The sequence below is a fragment of the Uranotaenia lowii genome, chromosome 3 (genome assembly GCF_029784155.1).
Source record: "Uranotaenia lowii strain MFRU-FL chromosome 3, ASM2978415v1, whole genome shotgun sequence".
In the NCBI taxonomy this organism is placed as follows: domain Eukaryota; kingdom Metazoa; phylum Arthropoda; class Insecta; order Diptera; family Culicidae; genus Uranotaenia; species Uranotaenia lowii.
This window is the reverse complement of record NC_073693.1, coordinates 11,392,253-11,413,621: the sequence shown is the minus strand read 5'-3', so window position 1 is coordinate 11,413,621 and position 21,369 is coordinate 11,392,253. Positions and strand designations below refer to the sequence as shown.

At 35.3% G+C, this 21,369-nt stretch overlaps 1 protein-coding gene across 1 annotated transcript; it reads right to left on the bottom strand.

The window, feature by feature from the left end:
• Nucleotides 1-19,450: 19,450 nt before the first annotated feature.
• LOC129751968 (uncharacterized) lies at nucleotides 19,451-19,900 on the bottom strand. Its single transcript, XM_055747763.1, has one exon. The coding sequence runs from the start codon at nucleotides 19,898-19,900 to the stop codon at nucleotides 19,451-19,453; it is 450 nt and encodes a 149-aa protein (XP_055603738.1).
• Between the last annotated feature and the right edge of the window lie 1,469 nt (nucleotides 19,901-21,369).

The window sequence follows — 21,369 nt, the reverse complement described above, 5'->3', positions numbered from 1 at the left end:
ACTTTTTTGCTTTATAAGATACGAAGTTACAGTCTTCGACAAAGTCATTCAGCGGAAAATTTCCCTTAAGAATTTTATAAATTGGCACAAAAACAGTTAGCTGACTCGGTTCCACAGAAGAAATGGAAACGATGTTGATTTTTCAGTACAAAATATTTAATTTTCCCTTACAAACTTAAAAGTTCAAATTTACTCTTATAAACGTTACTTAAAAATTCTACAAAAAATCATGAATGAGTTTTGGACCAAGACAAAGCTTTTTAGACCCCAGGGTTTGAGAAATTCAAAAATGACCCCAAATCGACTCAGTCTAATAAACATCTCAAAAGATAATTGAAGATCTCAAAACAGATTTGATAATTTTTTTTTACAGATAAACTCCATAGAATATTCAATAAATTTACTTATACCAACTACAGCTTTGTCGTATGAAAGTTATCAGTTTTATCATTTTCAGTGAAATTATATGGAAATATTGACAGAGAAAAAGATATATTGTTTGAAACATAAATATGCGCATTTAGCCCTTACGGTTTGAGGAACAGCAATTTAGACAACTGTTATAATTGACACGAAACGTACCGGAGGGGGTCAAATGTAATGTTTTAACTTCAAATGACTTTAACTCTTATTAATGGTTTTTTTTCTCCAAATTTTTCCAAATGATATTATTAATTTTCAAAATACTCGTATTTTTTATAAATTTTTTTTTAAGTTTGTAGATTTTGAAAAACGCATATGGTATACGATTGTGCGATCTTCAGGAAAAGATCGACCTCTTAGATCGATCTAGATGATTGGTCGAAGGATCGATCCACTTAAAAAAATCGGAGCGGAGATGATTGATCTCTCATGGTTCGATTTTTTTAATTCAAAAAAATGAGTAGCTACTTTTTTTTAAAAAAAAAAGCAGAAGAAAGTGCACGAAAATTCAAAGGTGTATTAAACTTCTACCTGAAATGCTTCCAAACATGTATGTATGTATGTATGTATGTAGTTGAACCCACCAGTGGCTGATAGGTCTTTCGACCCGAGGCGGTACGGGAAGTCTCGATCGCACATTCAAATATTGTTCATGCTTAACTCATTAACAATAATTGCAGCACTACCAAGGGGTCCGTTACCACTGGCTTGGGACAGGTTTGACTCATCTCACTCCCTTCCAACTGTTCGAAACAAATAAAGAATCCTGAAAAGAAACCTAAGTAGTCTATTCATGATTCCAAATTTGCCGAGATACTCCGGCTGGCTTGAACCCACAATCCATTGTATATCAGTCTTCAGTTCGTTTGATGTCCTGTCCTATCCCCCACTTATCTCCAGTAATAGAGTTAAGCTATTATACATTTGATAATATAATACCATCAACAGAAATGATCAAGGATACTTATCTTTGTTCAGCATTTTCAGTAATCTTCTAGGTCAAAGCAAGCCGTGACAAAGACGACGTTTTGGCTACCGGTGCAGAAAAAAGAAACACATCTCGTTTCAAGCCATTCACCATTGTTATTTGATTCATGTGAAAATATAATCACATCTTTCTTCTATATTTGAACTTTTTACTTCCCATTCGAAAAACAGAAGAAACTACCCCTCTATCCTTTCTTAGTTCCAATCATTTTCCATCAGCATCGCTTTTCCCACCAATACTTAAAATATCGCAATTATAACGAAATCCAACATCGGAAACCACAGATTGACCGATGAAAAATATCATCCCCTATTTTTCCTTTAAGAACCCAAAAAAAAAAAAAAATCAAAAATCCGACTTATTCTTCAAAATTCAATCTTCATTATTTCGAGCTTGTTCTTGAATTGAATACCCATACCATCTCACCCCCATGAACGAATCTATATGTTCTCACTTTCTCCCATAATTTCAAAGCATGCAGCAAATAATTCACATTTTTCATCATTCCTTCAGTAGAACAAAAACGTTCTAAAACATGTTTTTCACATTATTCAATATATAGGGTTAGTTGCCCTACTTTGGACCCTTTAAGCGGTGGTTTTTAAATAATCACGCTTATCTCATAAACAAACGGGAGCTTTCTATCTTTAAAGAAATTTATTTATAGTTCATTATCTTATCTACAAGTTTCAATGAGAATTTTCAACATAGGTTTTGCCTTTATTGAAAGATTTTCATAGATATTGATGATCAAAATTTCCATCTTTGAACCTACTGTTCCTATTTTGGTACTGTACTGGTACCTTCAATTGGACCTATATCTAAAATTCTTATTAAATATATGATTTTTCGAAAATAAATAAACAAATTTATTAAAAGTGTAATCTTTGGCTGGTAAACGGTGGATAATGTGCAACACGAGACCCCATAGTGGTCATATCACCTCTTATTCACAACTCCTATCTCTACCTCTCCGCGGTGCCGGCTGGGGTGCGAGTAACCTAAGCGGAGATCGGGTACCCAACCCCGGTGGATGCTTTGGTCGCATGCAGACTGAGAAGGTGGCCGCACGCGTCTGTTCCCCAGGTCAGGGGCGGCGTGCAACAACAACCGAGCGTCGGTTCTCCAGGTCAGGGGCGGCTCAAACAGCGTCTGTCTTGCAGCAAGCGGCTGAATTTATGAAATGCGACTCCCGCCACCAGCTAAGTCCAAGATGGCAGCCCCATCGCGGGATAGGGACTTTAGGCTAACAACCTACTGCTCCCGATTCAATAACTTGTTACGGAATCCGAAAGAAATGACCGATCTGGAACTTTGGCGACGACTTTTAGCATGAAAACACGGACACGAATTGGAACTTGGAATGTTTTAACCCTTGCCCAACAAGGCAAACTGGAACAACTTGCTAGAGAGGCTAGCCGCCTCAAGCTTGAAATTCTGGGACTGAGCGAAGTCCGTTGGCCTAATACTGGAGAACACAAGACACAATCCGGGCAAGTCCTGCTTCACTCTGGCATACGAGGAGAACATGCTACTCGGGAACGAGGAGTTGGTTTCCTGTTAAGCCCGCCGGCCTACGCGGCCCTCATTAGATGGGAACCGATAAACGAAAGAATAATCGTAGCCAGATTTAGAACACGGGTTAGAAACCTTACAATGGTCCAGTGTTATGCGCCAACTGACGTTGCCGACTTGCAGGAGAAAGAGCAGTTTTACAGTCAACTGAACAGCGTGGTAAAGCGTAGTTCTTTTAGAAATGGGACAGTTACGAATGCGTGTATCTCAAAAACCATTCGTTTGATCGAAATACTTTCTTTGAAGAAAATGAAGGTAATGTTATGATATTCCATGAAAAAATTTCAAAAAAATTATTTATAGTTTTTTCTTAGAGAAATTTCTGTTTTATTCTTGGTATCTCCCATTGGCCGGCGCACACTTTTTTCAGTCATGGTATTGATCAGTTTTTCCAACTTATACTTCGTCAAATCTATATTTTAGATGGCTTCACCCTCCTTCTTCAATTTCTGATACTTTTTGATCCAATACTTCTCTTTTAAAAGAAACTGGAAGCATTTTAGTGGATACAGTAGTTTCGATATGAACAAATTTGATTATTTTCGACCACATTTTTGAACGTTTTTAATGGAATTTCTCCTGGAAAAATCTGACAATAACGAAGTAAAACCATCATAAGATGTTATAATAAGATAAAATCGGTTAGTATAAATCGTAGGTTGCGGGTGGAACATACAAGATTACTCTTTTTTGGCTTTTAATAACAGCGAAAACCAAAGTTTCGTTTTGAAAATTTTTGTTTTTTTTTCGCAGGAGAAGAATTCTAGCAAATCATTATAATTTGATACAGAATAACCAGCAAATACATACTTTAATATACTCGGGATCTTGCAACGAGCAGACATGGTTAGGATTCAAACGCTGGAATTTATTTAAAATAGGGTATTTTATAAGTTTTGTCGTTCATCAGAAATCATCTGTCCCATAGCTTCGGTACCGGCTATACAGCTTACGAGCTCTGGAACTAGCAAAAAATGGTTGTTTGAGGTTGGGTTTGAATGAGTTATCATTAGGCAACACTTTCAGCTTATCGGAGAAAATTGTTTTAGACATTTCAGCGATCTACCCTTAGTTTTTCGTTTTTTGAAAATTAAAAATACTAGTATGAGACTTGACTTCCCAGATTACCCTCAACCGTAGTTGCCGATCTTGTGCTTCACTCCAATGCTTGATTTGAACTTTGTGGACATTATTGACAGTGTTTACATACTTATTCACCACAAAAACTCAGTAATTCTTTGAATAATCAACGGTTTTGTCAGCTAACAATTGGATAATGACGAATTTTAATGGAAACTGTGCAAAATTATTTTTTTCTTTTTCTCTTGCATCGTACATAATTCAAAAACGCGTCAATTTAAAATTTTGAAAAAAATAGGTCGAATAGTACTTTTTACAGGCAACAAAACGCTGTCGCTGTTTTGAATATCCGATATCTAGTAAACGAGCTATTAGCAAATGAAAGTGTCCCATTTCTAAAAGAACTAAGCTTTAGAGAAAATTCCGAAGGGTGACATTCAAATCCATTTGGGCGACTTCAACGCAAAGATTGGCTCGGACAGTCAAGACCTCGAGCGCATCATGGGGCACCATGGCCTAGGACAGATGAGCGAAAACGGAGAGCTGTTTGTAGAATTTTGTGGCAACAACAACATCGGTGGATCGCTCTTCCCCCATTGACCAGCACATAAGGTCACTTGGGTATCCCGAGATGGCCGAACAGAAAATCAAATTGACCACATCTGCATCAGCCGAAAATGGAGAAGGAGCCTTCTTGATGCCCGCAACAAGCGAAGCGCAGACATTGCATCTGACCATCACCTCGTCCTTGGCGAGATACGATTGAGAGTTGCGCGTGTCCAACGGCGCGAGGAGAAAGTCGGGTGTCGATACGACGTCCGCCGGTTGGAGAATCCAGAGGTGAAAAGGGCATACGTTGAACAACTAGAATCCCGAGCCTCGGAGCTGCCGACAGACGGAACAGTCGAAGAACAGTGGTGTGGAATCAAGAATGCCTTTATCACGACGAGCCATGGTACTCTCGGTAAAGTTTGTGGAAGAAGAATTGAATGGATGTCGGATGAGACTTGGAGGATGGTCGATGATCGGAGAAAGGCGAAAGTCGGAATTGAGCAGGCATGTACCGGGTCAGCCAAAGCAGCCGCCCGCTTACGATATGCGGAGCTGGAAAAGGCAGTTAAACGAGCTTGTAGACGAGACAAGAGAGCCTGGACAAACTCCCTAGCCGAAGAGGGAGAAAGAGCCGCCGCCAATGGAGATATCCGATTACTTTATGACATTCTCGCCGCCTCAGTGGTGCAAGGACTAATGCAAGAATGCCGCTAAAAGACCAAGCAGGTCAGTTATTGACCGATCGAACAGATCAGCTCAAACGATGGACTGAGCACTTCGAACAACTCTTCCGAGTCACGAATAGCGATGGCCAACAGAATCTGCAGCTCGAAGCGCCAACAGTAAGTCGCATAAATGGCGTCAACTCGGAAGCGCCTTCGCTGGCTGAAATAGAAGCGGCAATCAAAAACATGAAATCCAACAAAGCACCTGGGATCGATTGCATCCCTGCTGAAATGCTGAAAGCCGACCCTGCCCTATCAGCACAAATGTTGCACCGTCTTTTCGCTGACATCTGGGATACTGCAACATTCTCGGCCGACTGGATGCAGGGTATCCTCGTAAAGGTCCCGAAGAAAGGAGACCTGACAGAGTGCGGTAACTGGCGAGGCATAACGTTGATCTGTACAACCCTCAAAGTACTCTGCAAAGTGATTCTGAACAGGATCCAGGAGAAAATAGACGCTACACTCCGACGGCAACAAGCTGGATTCCGATCTCGACGATCATGTGTGGACCACATCACAACGCTACGAATCATACTGGAACAAATCAACGAATTCCAGGACTCTCTTCTGCTGGTGTTCGTTGATTTCGAAAAAGCATTCGACCGACTTAACCATGAAAACATCTGGGCGGCTCTAAGGCGACGAGGGGTCCCAGAGAAACTAGTCCATCTCATCGAAGCACAGTATGAGGCTTTTTCGTGCAAGGTCTTGCACGACGGTGTCTTGTCCGAACCAATCCCGGTAACTGCTGGAGTGAGACAAGGATGTATTCTATCACCGCTACTTTTTCTAATCGTAATGGATGAGATTCTGATTGGATCGATTGACTGTGCACCGAACCGAGGATTGCCGTGGAATCCTTCAACAATGGAGCAACTGAACGACCTTGACCTGGCTGACGATATTGTTTTGCTCGCCCAAACACAACCAGATATGCAGAGCAAACTCGACGACCTCACCGAAAGTTCCAAGGCAGCAGGTCTCAAAGTCAATGTCGGAAAGACCAAGTCGATGGAGATCAACACAGGAAATCCCTCCAGTTTCTTGGTAGCTGGGCAACAAGTTGAGAAAGTGGAGTGCTTCTAGTATCTTGGTAGCCAGATTACCTCTGATGGTGGTACCAGAAAAGACATCGAAACACGGATCAGAAAGGCCCGATTTGCGTTTGCGAGTCTCCGAAACATCTGGCGGTCACGCCAGATCTCTCTACGAACGAAAATCCGAATCTTCAACTCAAACGTCAAATCCGTATTGCTGTACGGGTGCGAAACTTGGTGCACATATGCGGTAACGACGCGAAAACTGCAAGTATTTGTAAACCGCTGCCTGCGGAATATCATCCGCGCTTGGTGGCCTGGCAACTGGATCTCGAATGAGGAACTACATCGCCGGTGTCATCAAAAGGCGCTAGAAATCGAGATTCGGGAACGTAAGTGGAGATGGATTGGGCACACACTGCGAAGAGATGATAACGAGATTTGCAGAGAGGCGCTAGATTGGAATCCAGAAGGTCATCGAAGAAAAGGCAGATCCAGAAATTCGTGGCGGCGAAGCCTAGCCGCTGAAATCCGAACTGTCGACGAGAATCTTGACTGGGACCAGGTGAAGACGCTGGCTTCGGATCGTCAACAGTGGAGGTCTTTTACCACGGCCCTATGCACCGGAGGATCGGCGCGGGATCATTAAGTAAGTAAGTAAGTAATCTTTAATAAAATATTACCATAAAAAATATTACAGCTTTTTAACGATTAAAAAAACTTACATTTCTGTCATGAATATTTCAAACACTTTTACTCCCCGTCAGCTCTATCAGCAGAAAAATAGCTCAAATTTTCATATGTCTTCTAATTTATAGTTTTTTTTGCGTAAAGCTATAAAAAAAAAGTATGATATGTTCAATATTGGTTCTGAATTATGCCCCAATTAAAAATTCGCACTTTTGTTGATTTGTTTGGTATTCAGACAAAGTTTTTGTGATGTTAGGTCTAAAAATGGAACATCAAAGTCAAAGTCTCCTATATTTGGATCCATTACAAATTTTCCGGGTTTACCATTGATTTTCATTTATTTTAGGAAAAATAGGTAATCTGATTCATATTCTCCATAGTGAAAGTAATAACCCTTTAAATATTGGCTTGGACACTGAAAAAACGTAATTGTTCCTTATTTCCTCTCATTTCTCAAAACGCACCCCACTAATTGAGCTGTCGTATTTACCACTGAATAGGAGGCACATATTTAAAAACGTTGAAAATTTCATGAGAAAGACTTTTTATGGCAAAAAGCGGCATGGTAGGATTCAGGAAGAATAAGAGTTCATTGTGCACATAGCAGCATCTTTATCCTTTGCAAGCCAAATTAATTATTAACAATTTTCGGCATTTTAGGACTAAAGTAGGCTCTAGGACCAAAGTAGGAGCACTCATACTAATTTTAAAATTTAATTATAGTTTTGAACAAAGAGTTCCCCCCCCAAGTCAACTACACACACAGAGCAAACAAATCCTCGCTCGTTTCTCTCGGCACTTCGATCAGCTCCTGTAATCAAACCAAACCCCCAACTAGTAACAAACACTTTCTTCACAAATTCCTAGCGATCACTATATTTTCTGTTACAGAAATTCTCGAAACTATAATATTTCTGCAAATAAATTTGATAGCTACCTGAAATGCTTCCAAACATACTAACAAAGTACACAATACATTGAAATCTTCAGAATATTCCGCTATACTCAATCTTATATCGCCGTTATCAAACAGAAGTCAAACCGATGGCACTGTTCCACATAAACTTTATACTCAAAATTGGATCACATTCTACAGCTCACCGAGGAAAAATAAAATAAAATAGTTCGAAAGATCGAATAGATATCACTTTTTTCTCTGGTACTCTTTTGTTTCTCAACTGATTTTTACAAAATTTATAGTTTTGGGAAGCTTGCAAAGTGACTCAAGACAATTCACACTCTCAGACATGAAAAAAATTATTCAAAGTCGAAATCTTTTTGTTGAAAAACATGCTCTGGAAAAAGGCTGTAAAACAGTTATTAAGTGCTCGAAAAGCAATTCACTTAGTGTCTGAGAAAGCTGAAGTTAGGAATGTTGAACATATAGATGTAAATAAAATGTAAAAAGTGGTGTAAACACCGTATTTTTTCATGCAGAGGTCGTCTGATCCCGCGCCCCGGCGGTAAACCTACCACAAACGTTTTTCGAAAACTACAAATTTAAAAAAAAATAATATTAAGGGGGGGGTAGGGTCTAACACTTTCAAAAAATCGATTTTTTTATTTTTTTATTTACTTATTGTAAAACATTTCAAGAATGTTGTGTCAAATTTTCAAGTCAATTGGAGCAAAACTGTAGAAGTTATAGGCCTTTATCTCCTCCTATCTAATACTGCAAGAAAGCAAGAGCAGAAACTTCAAACGCGTTTTTCTCGAAAGCACATTTTTAAAGTCCGTGGACATCGTCATTTGAAAACTACTTATCCGATTCTTTTCAAATTTGGAACATGTTTTCTACATATAAAATACCAGACCCCAACGTTTTTATTTTTTTATTTTTTTTACTTTGGGGAGATTTTACAGATAAAAAATGGCGGATTTTTTCGTGAAAAATCGTAGTTTTTACTTCAAACAGCCACAAAAATTTCATAAATTTTTTTTTAAGTAAAATAAAAACGTTGGGGTCCAGAAAAACATCTATTAAAAATATTTTGCTCTGATTTTTTGGTTTCAGATGATTCTGTGCTGAGATACAGTGTCCACCGCAAATCCTGTTTTCTAAAAGGCATCCTCGAAAATGCTCCGTCACCGGCTCATTTTTCAATATTTTTCTACGAAAAAATTACTAAATGTTCTTTTAACAATGCTTTGTATAATGCAAAAAATTTGAATACATTTGTTTGAACGATAGCTCTAGAAAAAAATCGTGAAAATGGTGTTTTTTTTTACCCGTTAGACCCTACCCCCCCCCTTAATAAAAAATACAAGCATTTTGAAAAGAAAAAAATGGTCATGTAGAAAAATTTACGAAAAACAAGCTATAAGAGGAGTTATAGTTATTTGAAGATAAAAAAATTGTCATTTGACCACAACATTTCAATGATTTTTAAGGCTTGCTTGGTAGATTCGCCTCTATTTCAATGAGAAAGGCTCATGTTCTCTTTGAAAAGGTTCTTTAAATGTGTGAATTTTGAATGAAAATTAACCAACTTAAATTATTTTGCAATAAACTCACGAGAACCCACCGATAATATTTACATGTATTTATTGTACATGTAGATTATAATCACAACTGGTACTCCTCGAAAAATGACGAACGCCAATCTGCGAATAAGCAAGATATTGCCATTTGAAAAATGTATAATTTTTACCTATACCGAAGAAATCTGCAAAACGGATAAATTTTCCACTAGAATATTTAAGTTTATTTAAATTGAGTACTGTGGAATTGTGTGTAATTGAGATGGTGTTTTTTGGACAAAGAGAATTTTCCTTATAATGAACAGAAACTTCCCAAAAAAAATAACAAATATCTTTTGAAATCGCATAATTTTAAACAAGTAAGTTAACAGCTTTAAGGAGAGCAAACACATTAAGAATTTGAAGCAAATTCTCAGCAATTAGAAAGTCTGCATTTCGAAGGATTTTATGTAATTAATGTAGTATCGAATTGACTTTGGGTTTGATTTACAGAGACGATAAGTAAATTTTGTTGAAATGGAAAATGTTGTACAAACTAAAGGTACTCAATCAAGACATCAAGCCGCGGTTTTTGGCATTGGATTTTGCTTTGGCCTGTTTTAAAATGTTTTTTGTTATAAAAAAAAAACGTTACTCTTTGATTTTTTATTTTTTATTTTCGATAAGAAATGTAAGCCAATTGTCGCCAATTTTTTTTTAAGTTTTCTTCCTAGTACAAAATGCTTTTTCAAACAACTTTTTTCTTCAATTCTCAACATCTAGAGCTACGAATATCCAATACGAATAAAACTAAATTGTTTATAAAGCTGTATCTGATTGCGAATTAAATTCTTAATGTTAATTCCAATGCTTAATTTTGAATCTTGATGCTGATTTCAATTTCCAATTTGATAATTTAAAAAAAATATATATAAATCCAATGCAAAATTCACTCAAAATCTACGAATAGCAAAATTTTGTTTTCAAAGTTTTTAAGTCGATAACATTAAAGCTGGTCTATTTGAATAGAAAATTGAGTTTCAAAACATTTTAAATAATCAATCTCAATTATGAAGATTCATCGTGTTTTTGTATTTGAATTTCAATTTAGAATAAGGGTGCGAATTTGAATCTGGAATATCAAACCAAATTAAAATATCGGTTTCCAATGAATTTTTATGTTTAAATGTTAAACTTAAAATAAAATTGAGAAATCCAATCAACTGTTCTTTGTTTGTTGGCTTTTCTTTCTAATAATTCAATATTGTTGAATTTTTTTTTATCAAATCAAAAAGCTTACAAATAAAAACGAACATAGACCGACATCGTTAAACTTCGTTGAAATTTTGAACTCCAACGCTTTAACTTCCATTATTTATTAATTTTCAAATTTATGATCCTCAGATAAACATCTATAAGAACCATTGTAGAAATTTCCTTAAGTCTCGTATCGAAAGTTCAATCATTGCACACTGGGATTATTGATCAAAAAAGGTATTAACTTATTCCGTTTTCAAGCACCCCGCTCGTAGAAAATTCTTGTCAACCAGCAATCAGCGACAAGATTTTGAATTCAAATTGACCCGTTGCTTCACAATTTGAATTTCGAAATCTTGTCGGCGGACCGCAATTTATATAATATTTATTTATGATTTACAGAACTTTACGTAATTTTTTGAAACGACAAGTTCTTGATAAAAAAATAACTGAAAAAGTGAAATAAAACTAATACATGTATTTGTGGAAACAAAATTGTATCACCGTTTTTTTTTCAACAAGGTGGATAATACCAGTTGAAAATAAACAGGTTCATCGTTTATCATCAAAATCACAAAATCATGATCATTTTTCAATATTTTAATTTTTAATTGATTTGAACTTTTTCGCGAATATTCTTATAAATAGAAACATTATTTGCTTCTCTTTTTATTTTGTTAAAAATAAAAATTATTCAAGGTTTTTCTATAATTAATAAAAATTTAGAACCGTTTTCGAGGAAAACCTCTTTTTTACTTGAACTGATTGTATAACCCACTTGTCATCAATTCAATTTAAAAGTGTTATGGTATTATTTCGAAGAAAAGAGTGGCAAAATTTTAGCAAGCATTTTTAGTGTTGAACTCGGTATTGATATTTTTAATAAGACCGAGAAATCTGTTTTAGGATTGTTTCTTAATTTATAATTTTGCTGTGTGTCTTCTTTGCGTATTTGGAGTTTTCTGGGGCTTACAATTTAAGTAATTATTTGTTTGCACCATTTCTTTATGATTCGTGCAACTATGAACATATTCCTATTTGATGTAGAACGCCTTAAACTTTATTAAAATTCTTGAAAGTTCACATTGAAGTTCACGAATAACAACTTTGAACTGAACCTCGAAAATATTTTTAAATTTTTGCCTTTATTAAAGCAGCTTTTAACAGAAATGAATGGGTTTCCAGAAATTGTTTCCTCTATTAGTTTCAATTGGCAGTGCTGTCTATGAGCGGCAAATGAATCATTCTATGTTCAGCAGATCTCGCATAACTGATAAGCATATCTCTAAACACTCAATTCAATTACCCAACAGAAGAAACATTAGCATTTCAAGGAGAGCGTGCTTCAATGCAGTGTGGATAGTGTAGGAGGAGGACCTGAAAAAAAGGAGGAAACAAAATCCGATCCGATAAAATCCCATTTGCAATTACCGACATTTCCTTTGCTGACTGATAACGTTGCGGAGTGAGTCCATCCCGTCATTATACTGTTGGTACGTATCCCGACATCCTTTTCCGACTTGCTACTACATAGTTTCAGTCGTCTGTGGGTCTTGGGTAGGAACTTTGCACAGACGGGTCTTTATTTTGAGAAACAATGTTTCTTTTCGACTTCGGTTTCGAAATCGTGGGACGTCTGTTTGAACTGAATGAAAACAAACGTTAAGAGTAAGTAAAATAGATATCGAAAATCATCAAGACAACATTGTTCAAAATTTAGCATATTTTCGCTATTATTTCCAGCCAGCAGTTTTCGACATTTTCGGGTTGTTTCACATCCCGTTTCCAAAAGGTAAGGAGAAGAGACGACGCCATCCATGGCAGGAAATTAGGTAGGAAGCCCTACTCGGGAGGACCGGAAGTTCACCTTTTCAACTTTTTCTTGACAATTTTTGTATCCTGCTCCTGGAGGTTGGAGCAGCGGAAAAAAGCAAAAACCTGAACTTTGCTAAGAGGTCACCTAACGACAACAGAAGCAGCAAGGAGCAAAAAAACTTCCTCAGCTCTTCCAACTGTGTATATGTATTTTTTTTCTTTATTTCGAGGACCATCCTCTTCACAGTTTGCTAATGTGCTGTCGTCGAGAAGGAGTTTCAACTTTTAGGTTTCCATCAGTTACGAAAAGCATGGTTACAGTTCCGCCTTTCATTGCAGCCCACAACTGGAAAGGAAACAACATCTTCCTGGAGAGAAAGTCAAAGTGGAGTATGAAGAAAGTAGATGGACTTGCCCGGAGTTCCCCGGCTCAAATATGAGTTTGATTCCATTGTGTTCTTCTTATGGCGTAGTGAACAAAATGTTCAATTCGATTCAATAGCTTAGAATCGCATTATTTTTTATTGCTCCCCTTTCGGCAATTCCGTCATCAAGCCCTTCTGATGTGCTTACTTACTTGCCCGATTCGCCGATTGCATCCTTGCAGCATCCTGCAGCAACGACGTTTCGAGATCATTCAAAGTTGGAACTGCTGATGCACTTTCGTCTTCTTTCCATGCTACTGGAAGAAAGTGTTCTGGAAAATCGAGCTAGAGCACATCCGCATTCCTGACTGCAGTTTGATCAGGAATTTTATGCACTTATGATTGCTGAAGCGTTCACTAAAACTTTACGATTATGATGGAAACACTCGGTACTTGCGATAGTTGCTGATTATTCGAGTTGATGTGGAAATAACGTGTTCAACGATCGAATCAAAATAAATAAACTGAATAGCGAACATTACGACTCTTTCTTATTTTATAAACTTGAATTTACGAGTTTCAAAATCCTAAAAGGATTACCTACATCATTTAATTAGAAATGCAACTGAAAAAAGCGCCTGGATTGCTGCGAAAATTCAGCACAAGATTAACTGGGAAAAAGACTGATTTTTCAACATTTTTATACCCAAATTTTTAACCGTGCACCACAAAATGACAAAAATGACAAAAATGACAAAAATGACAAAAATGACAAAAATGACAAAAATGACAAAAATGACAAAAATGACAAAAATGACAAAAATGACAAAAATGACAAAAATGACAAAAATGACAAAAATGACAAAAATGACAAAAATGACAAAAATGACAAAAATGACAAAAATGACAAAAATGACAAAAATGACAAAAATGACAAAAATGACAAAAATGACAAAAATGACAAAAATGACAAAAATGACAAAAATGACAAAAATGACAAAAATGACAAAAATGACAAAAATGACAAAAATGACAAAAATGACAAAAATGACAAAAATGACAAAAATGACAAAAATGACAAAAATGACAAAAATGACAAAAATGACAAAAATGACAAAAATGACAAAAATGACAAAAATGACAAAAATGACAAAAATGACAAAAATGACAAAAATGACAAAAATGACAAAAATGACAAAAATGACAAAAATGACAAAAATGACAAAAATGACAAAAATGACAAAAATGACAAAAATGACAAAAATGACAAAAATGACAAAAATGACAAAAATGACAAAAATGACAAAAATGACAAAAATGACAAAAATGACAAAAATGACAAAAATGACAAAAATGACAAAAATGACAAAAATGACAAAAATGACAAAAATGACAAAAATGACAAAAATGACAAAAATGACAAAAATGACAAAAATGACAAAAATGACAAAAATGACAAAAATGACAAAAATGACAAAAATGACAAAAATGACAAAAATGACAAAAATGACAAAAATGACAAAAATGACAAAAATGACAAAAATGACAAAAATGACAAAAATGACAAAAATGACAAAAATGACAAAAATGACAAAAATGACAAAAATGACAAAAATGACAAAAATGACAAAAATGACAAAAATGACAAAAATGACAAAAATGACAAAAATGACAAAAATGACAAAAATGACAAAAATGACAAAAATGACAAAAATGACAAAAATGACAAAAATGACAAAAATGACAAAAATGACAAAAATGACAAAAATGACAAAAATGACAAAAATGACAAAAATGACAAAAATGACAAAAATGACAAAAATGACAAAAATGACAAAAATGACAAAAATGACAAAAATGACAAAAATGACAAAAATGACAAAAATGACAAAAATGACAAAAATGACAAAAATGACAAAAATGACAAAAATGACAAAAATGACAAAAATGACAAAAATGACAAAAATGACAAAAATGACAAAAATGACAAAAATGACAAAAATGACAAAAATGACAAAAATGACAAAATTGACAAAAATGACAAAAATGACAAAAATGACAAAAATGACAAAAATGACAAAAATGACAAAAATGACAAAAATGACAAAAATGACAAAAATGACAAAAATGACAAAAATGACAAAAATGACAAAAATGACAAAAATGACAAAAATGACAAAAATGACAAAAATGACAAAAATGACAAAAATGACAAAAATGACAAAAATGACAAAAATGACAAAAATGACAAAAATGACAAAAATGACAAAAATGACAAAAATGACAAAAATGACAAAAATGACAAAAATGACAAAAATGACAAAAATGACAAAAATGACAAAAATGACAAAAATGACAAAAATGACAAAAATGACAAAAATGACAAAAATGACAAAAATGACAAAAATGACAAAAATGACAAAAATGACAAAAATGACAAAAATGACAAAAATGACAAAAATGACAAAAATGACAAAAATGACAAAAATGACAAAAAAGACAAAAATGACAAAAATGACAAAAATGACAAAAATGACAAAAATGACAAAAATGACAAAAATGACAAAAATGACAAAAATGACAAAAATGACAAAAATGACAAAAATGACAAAAATGACAAAAATGACAAAAATGACAAAAATGACAAAAATGACAAAAATGACAAAAATGACAAAAATGACGAAAATGACAAAAATGACAAAAATGACAAAAATGACAAAAATGACAAAAATGACAAAAATGACAAAAATGACAAAAATGACAAAGATGACAAAAATGACAAAAATGACAAAAATGACAAAGATGACAAAAATGACAAAAATTACAAAAATGACAAAAATGACAAAAATGACAAAAATGACAAAAATGACAAAAATGACAAAAATGACAAAAATGACAAAAATGACTAAAATGAAATTATATATTTTAAGTGAGTTGATTTTCAGCTTACAATCCCAAGTTTTTTTAGTAAGAGGTATATTCGAAAAAAATAAAACACTTTGTTTTATAATTTACTTTTGAATGCATGGATGGAACTTAATGAAAAATTCAGTGATGCTACCTAGTAATGTTATGTATGTGTGTATGTGTACTTAGGGTGGCCCAAAATTATACTACGTCTGGATTTTGGGGGCTCAAGCTTCAAATGATAGCTGAGGGTATAAGAAACAAACCTTTTCAAGGCAGTGACTCAGAAAAATGATGTTTAGAGGTCGCACTGGTTCGATTTATGGAAAAATTCCATTTTTTCGACATTTTGTCCTAACAACATTTTCAGGTCTTGAAAAAGTATCAAACATGTGTCTCTAATATTTTTTAAATATTCTTTATAATGTAAGTTTTAAACAAAAAAATTATTGGGTTGTTTTGACTCTCAATTAGTTCGTATGATTGTTTAAACTACGCAATACTATGAATTCTATTGAGAAAAAAAAATTAATATTAACAAAAAAGTGTACTTTGGTTTAAGATTTTTATTCAATATTGAATTCAAAAGATGCGTGACGTTATGATGTGCAACTTTGCAGAAGAAAGTGTATAGCTATGACTTGTCATTTCAAAGTAATTCAAGTTTCACTGTGGAAAAAAGTCACAATTTTCAAATTTTTGCTAAGAATTGCTTTATATTATGCTGTGGATGAGTTTAGAGCAAACCAAACTTCTGATATCAACCTTTTTCATCCTTTTATCGATCCTTTAATCAGCCTAAACAAGCATGACTAGTTTCAGATTTTAATTTTAAATTTATTTAGGTTGTAGCCATAACACATTCCTCAAACCGTCACCCAAGTATGGGTAACACGACCTCAATCAATAAAAAATCTAGAAACTTAGAATGGTTCTTTCTGGTAATTTAAGGATCGATAAAAGTATGAAAAAATCTAATATCAGGAGTTTATTTGGTTCTTAGATTGCTCGAAACTCATCCTTAGCATAATATAAAGCAATTCTTAGCAACAATTTGAATATTGTGACTTTTTTTCACAGTGAAACTTGAACTACTTTGAAATGCAAGTCATAGCTATACACTTTCTTCTGCAAAGTTGCACATCATAACGTCGCACATCTTCTGAATTAAATGTTGCTTAAAAATCTTAATTCGAAGTACACTTTTTTGTTAATTGTAATTATTTTTTTTACAAAAATTCATAGTATTGTGTAATTTAAAAAATCATACATACAAATTGAGAGTCCAAAACAGTCCCAAAAACTTTTTTGTTTAAAATTTACATTATATAGAAAATTTAAAAAATATTAGAGACAAATGTTTGAAATTTTTTCAAGATCTGAAAATGTTATTTAGACAGAATGTCGAAAAAAATTGCCTTTTTCCAAAAATCGAACCAGTGCGACCTCTAAACATCATTTTTCTGAGTCGCCGCCATATAAAATATTGTTTCTTACACATTAAGCTATCATTTGAAGCTTGAGCCCCCAGAATTCCAGACATAGTACAATTTTGGGCCACCCTAAGTGTACTTGGGGACAATCTGCCAAGTGGTTTTTGAGACAGCGTGAAGTTCATTGGAAGAAAATTTCAGACAGGATCAAGAAAAATTCAAAAAAGTTCCATTGTGGGACTCAAAAACAGCTCAAAATCAGCTAGTCGACCAAAGTTCACATAGTAAATCGTTAAAGAAGTCCTAAAGGACCCAGTAATTTGAAAAGCTAAAATTTAAAAAAAGTAGAGATTCTTAATTCCATGAAGTGACAGGAAAGTTAGAGGTTTTTTCAAGCTCATTCCGAAAGTATCAATAGAGGAAGTGATAAAAAAAAGATAAACTTTTGTGACTGGTTCATCAAACTGACTGATAAACACTAAATAAATACTTCTTTAAGGCCGAAAAGCTGCCCACCGGTAAAATAAATAAATAACGGTGGTCAAATCATGCGCAAAATATTTGAACTGCTTGTGGGGAGTCTCGCCGGTATTTCCCGGTGTATATAAGGTAAAAGAAAATTAAAAAATTAAATGTCTAATGCAAAAAAAAAAATGCAAAGATGACAGCCTCGAAATGCGACCGTTTTCTCTGCAAAGCACTTTGACAGGTCCCACAACATTTATACTCTATTTAAGTTGGATCTAAAATCGTGCCATTACGCTAAAACCATATTCCCAAAGCTTCGTTTCATGATCATTTAATGATACTTATAAATACATATCGATTTCGAATTTTATCGTAAATCATTTAATTTTCAATTGATAATTCGTAAATATTTTGTCGAAGAGTTATGTAGCTCATTTAGCGTTAATTTTAGTTTCAAAGTATTGGATCAACTCCATTCTTACTGAAGAAGTGGGTTTTGAACTCTTGAAAAGGAGAAAATTGAAATAAAATTAGATTATTTAAAGACTATATTCTCTAATGAAATGCCTTGTTTAAATCGTTAACCAGAAAATCCGTTTTTTTTTTTCAAAGAACTGCGAATATTATTTCTCAATAAGAAAAAAATGCTTGAAATCTTTTTTTTATATGAAGAGTTGATTTTCATATGAAGATATGTTTCAATTATTGTTCCTCAAATTTGAAAGCTCAATGAAACTAGTACATTTTAACCATCGGGACCTTTTTTCACTTGGAAGAAAACAAAACACAAGATTAACACCATAGCAACTTATACTTTTGCACGCAGAAAAATTTAAACAGGCTGAAAATGCTTGGTATCAAACCGATTGTTGAGGTAGGAAAGATATTTTCGGTTCCTTTTTGAGCAACTCCGATCGACGGTAATAACGCTAAAAACTATATTATAAAGGATAAGTTCATAATGTTCTATGAGCTGATTACAATTTAAGGACTTACATTTCTGGTATCCTAACCTTGTTAATCCCTAACCTCCATCCAACAACTAGAAATCCTCCTGGATGTATATTTTATCTAAATCGCGGAAGTGGAAATTTGATTAGAACTAGTGGTAAATAAAAGTTTATTAAAACCTACTGGGTGATGTATAATTCACTCGAATCTGCTAACCGGTTTGTATAAAATGATAAACTGACAACTCGCGTGGCTAACCTCCCAACAATTCGGTGTTAAGTGATATCTGCCAATTCATCACGTCGCAAACTGTCATCACCGCTAGTGTGGTAGAAAATATTCTTTTTAGGAAGGTCGTCTAAAGACCGTTCACGGAGTCCGCAACATCCCCCCGACCGTAAGAAAGGTCAGAGAAGCTCTTCGAGGATCTTTCCTTACTGGGATCTACATCTAGGCGTGCAATCTGGGATATTGGTTTTTGTAAGATGCCTCTGTCCGTCTGTACGGAAGCTCTCTGACGTCGCCCATCTTTGGAATCCGCCACACGAATCACCCGACCTCGAATCCACCCGTTTCTCTCCGTTTCATTAACAATCATTCCTAAATCTCCTACTTCAATCGGTGGAGTATCCCGGAACCACTTAGAAAGCCGTGCAATGTTAGGTAGGTATTCTTTTACCCATCTCTTCCAAAAATTATCACCTGCTACATTCAAATGATTTCAATTATACCGGTGGGCTAATCGACCATCTTCTAATGGTCTCGATGGTTGAGTGACACCGCTGGAGCTTAGCTTCATAAAGTGGTTTGGCGTCAGAGCTTCGCTTGCTTCGTCTTCTATCGGAATGAAGGTCAACGGTCGGGTATTTACTACTCCTTCAGCTTCACGAACTATGGTGATAAAGGTTTCCTCGTCCGGCGTCTTGGTGGTCAGCATGACGGCCATAGCAGTCTTCACGGACCGCACGAGTCGTTCCCACGCTCCACCCATGAGGGGAGCTGCTGGCGGATTGAAGATCCATTTTGTAGAGCTGTTGGTAAAACTTTCAGAAATATCACCGTGATCTATCGCTTTCTGTAACTCGTTTGCAGATCCCACAAAATTTATACCGTTGTCGCTGTAGATCTCCTTCGGTGAGCCATGTCGACTGATGAAACGTCGTATCGCCATTTTACACGACTCGGTGCTAAGCGAATGAACAACTTCCAAACAAACTGCTCTGATCGTCAGGCATGTAAAAAGGACTACCCATCTTTTTGATACGCTTCTTCCAATTCGCACGTTCATAGGACCAAAGTAATCCAACCCTACAAAGGTAAAGGGCCGTACAAAAGCTTGAAGTCTTGCTTTTGTTAGAGGTGCCATTCGAGGCATAACGGTCTGTGGTTTCCGAACTTTGCACCAAAGGCATTCTTTCGAAACTTGTTTCACTAGGTTTCGAAGATTTCCGATGTGAAACCTTTGTCGTAGCTCGTTAACGACCATTTCTTTGTTTGCATGGAGAAATTTATCATGATAGTCCTCTACTATGAGTTGGGTGACTCGGTGTTGTTTAGGTAGGACTATCGGATATCGGGCGTCAAAGGACGCGTACGATGCAGCGACAATTCTGCTTTCTAGCCGTATGATATGAACCGACGTACGAAGGCCACGGTGCGCCACAATCTTTTCCATTTCGAGAAGCTTTTCCAATCGACCATTTGTTGTTTCTGGACCTCTTCATACACTAAACACTCTTCCAATTCCTCTTCAGTTTCTACCTCAGTCACGGACTCTGCAGGCCAATCTCCTTCTTCGTGATACAAAAAGGATGGTCCTTGAAACCACCGAGAACTCGGAGTGAAGTCTAATCCACGGCCCCACTTCATGGCGTCGTCGGCTACATTTTCTCTTGTCGGTACCCACCGCCAATCCTCAGCATTCGTGTTAGACAAAATATCCCCAACTCTGCAGGCGACTTATTGCCGGTAACGTCTGAGCGAATCCAGGACAAAACAGTTATACTTTTCTATATTCGTACACCCTCCACTGCTGCCTGAAGTTCTAGGCGGGGAATAGATAGGGGAGAATGAGGATACTTGATCCCTGGGGATACTTGATTCCTTAGCTATATCTCGAAACTGGAATGTCTTACAAAGATCAAATGTTCTAGAAAAATGTGCCAAAATGAGCAAAATAACAATGCTTGTACTTTAAAAAATTTTAACAAAATAATTGTTTGAGTAATTGAACTTTGTTTAAAAAATTTCACAAAATGTATCTTGAAGATCTTTTTTCATCACTTTAAAATGTTCCTTACCTGGGAAAATTATGAAAAAATATTTGTTCCAATGTATCAATCGTTCGAGCGTAGAATGAACTTCATAATGCCATATTTTCAAAGCAATGGAAAACTTTCAACTTTTTTCAGAAAAAGTTTTCTCAAATGTTGATTATGGGTACAATTGATCCCCTAGAATTGGGTACAATTGATCCCCCTTCCAAACGGCATATTCTTCTTCTGAATTGATCGTCATGATTGCTGATTACGAAATTACTAATATTTATCCAAAAACTAATATTTATCAAACAATTGTCTGAAGAAAAGAGAAAAATTATTAATTTTCTCTTAATTATAAAAAAAGCGCCTTTAAGTATGC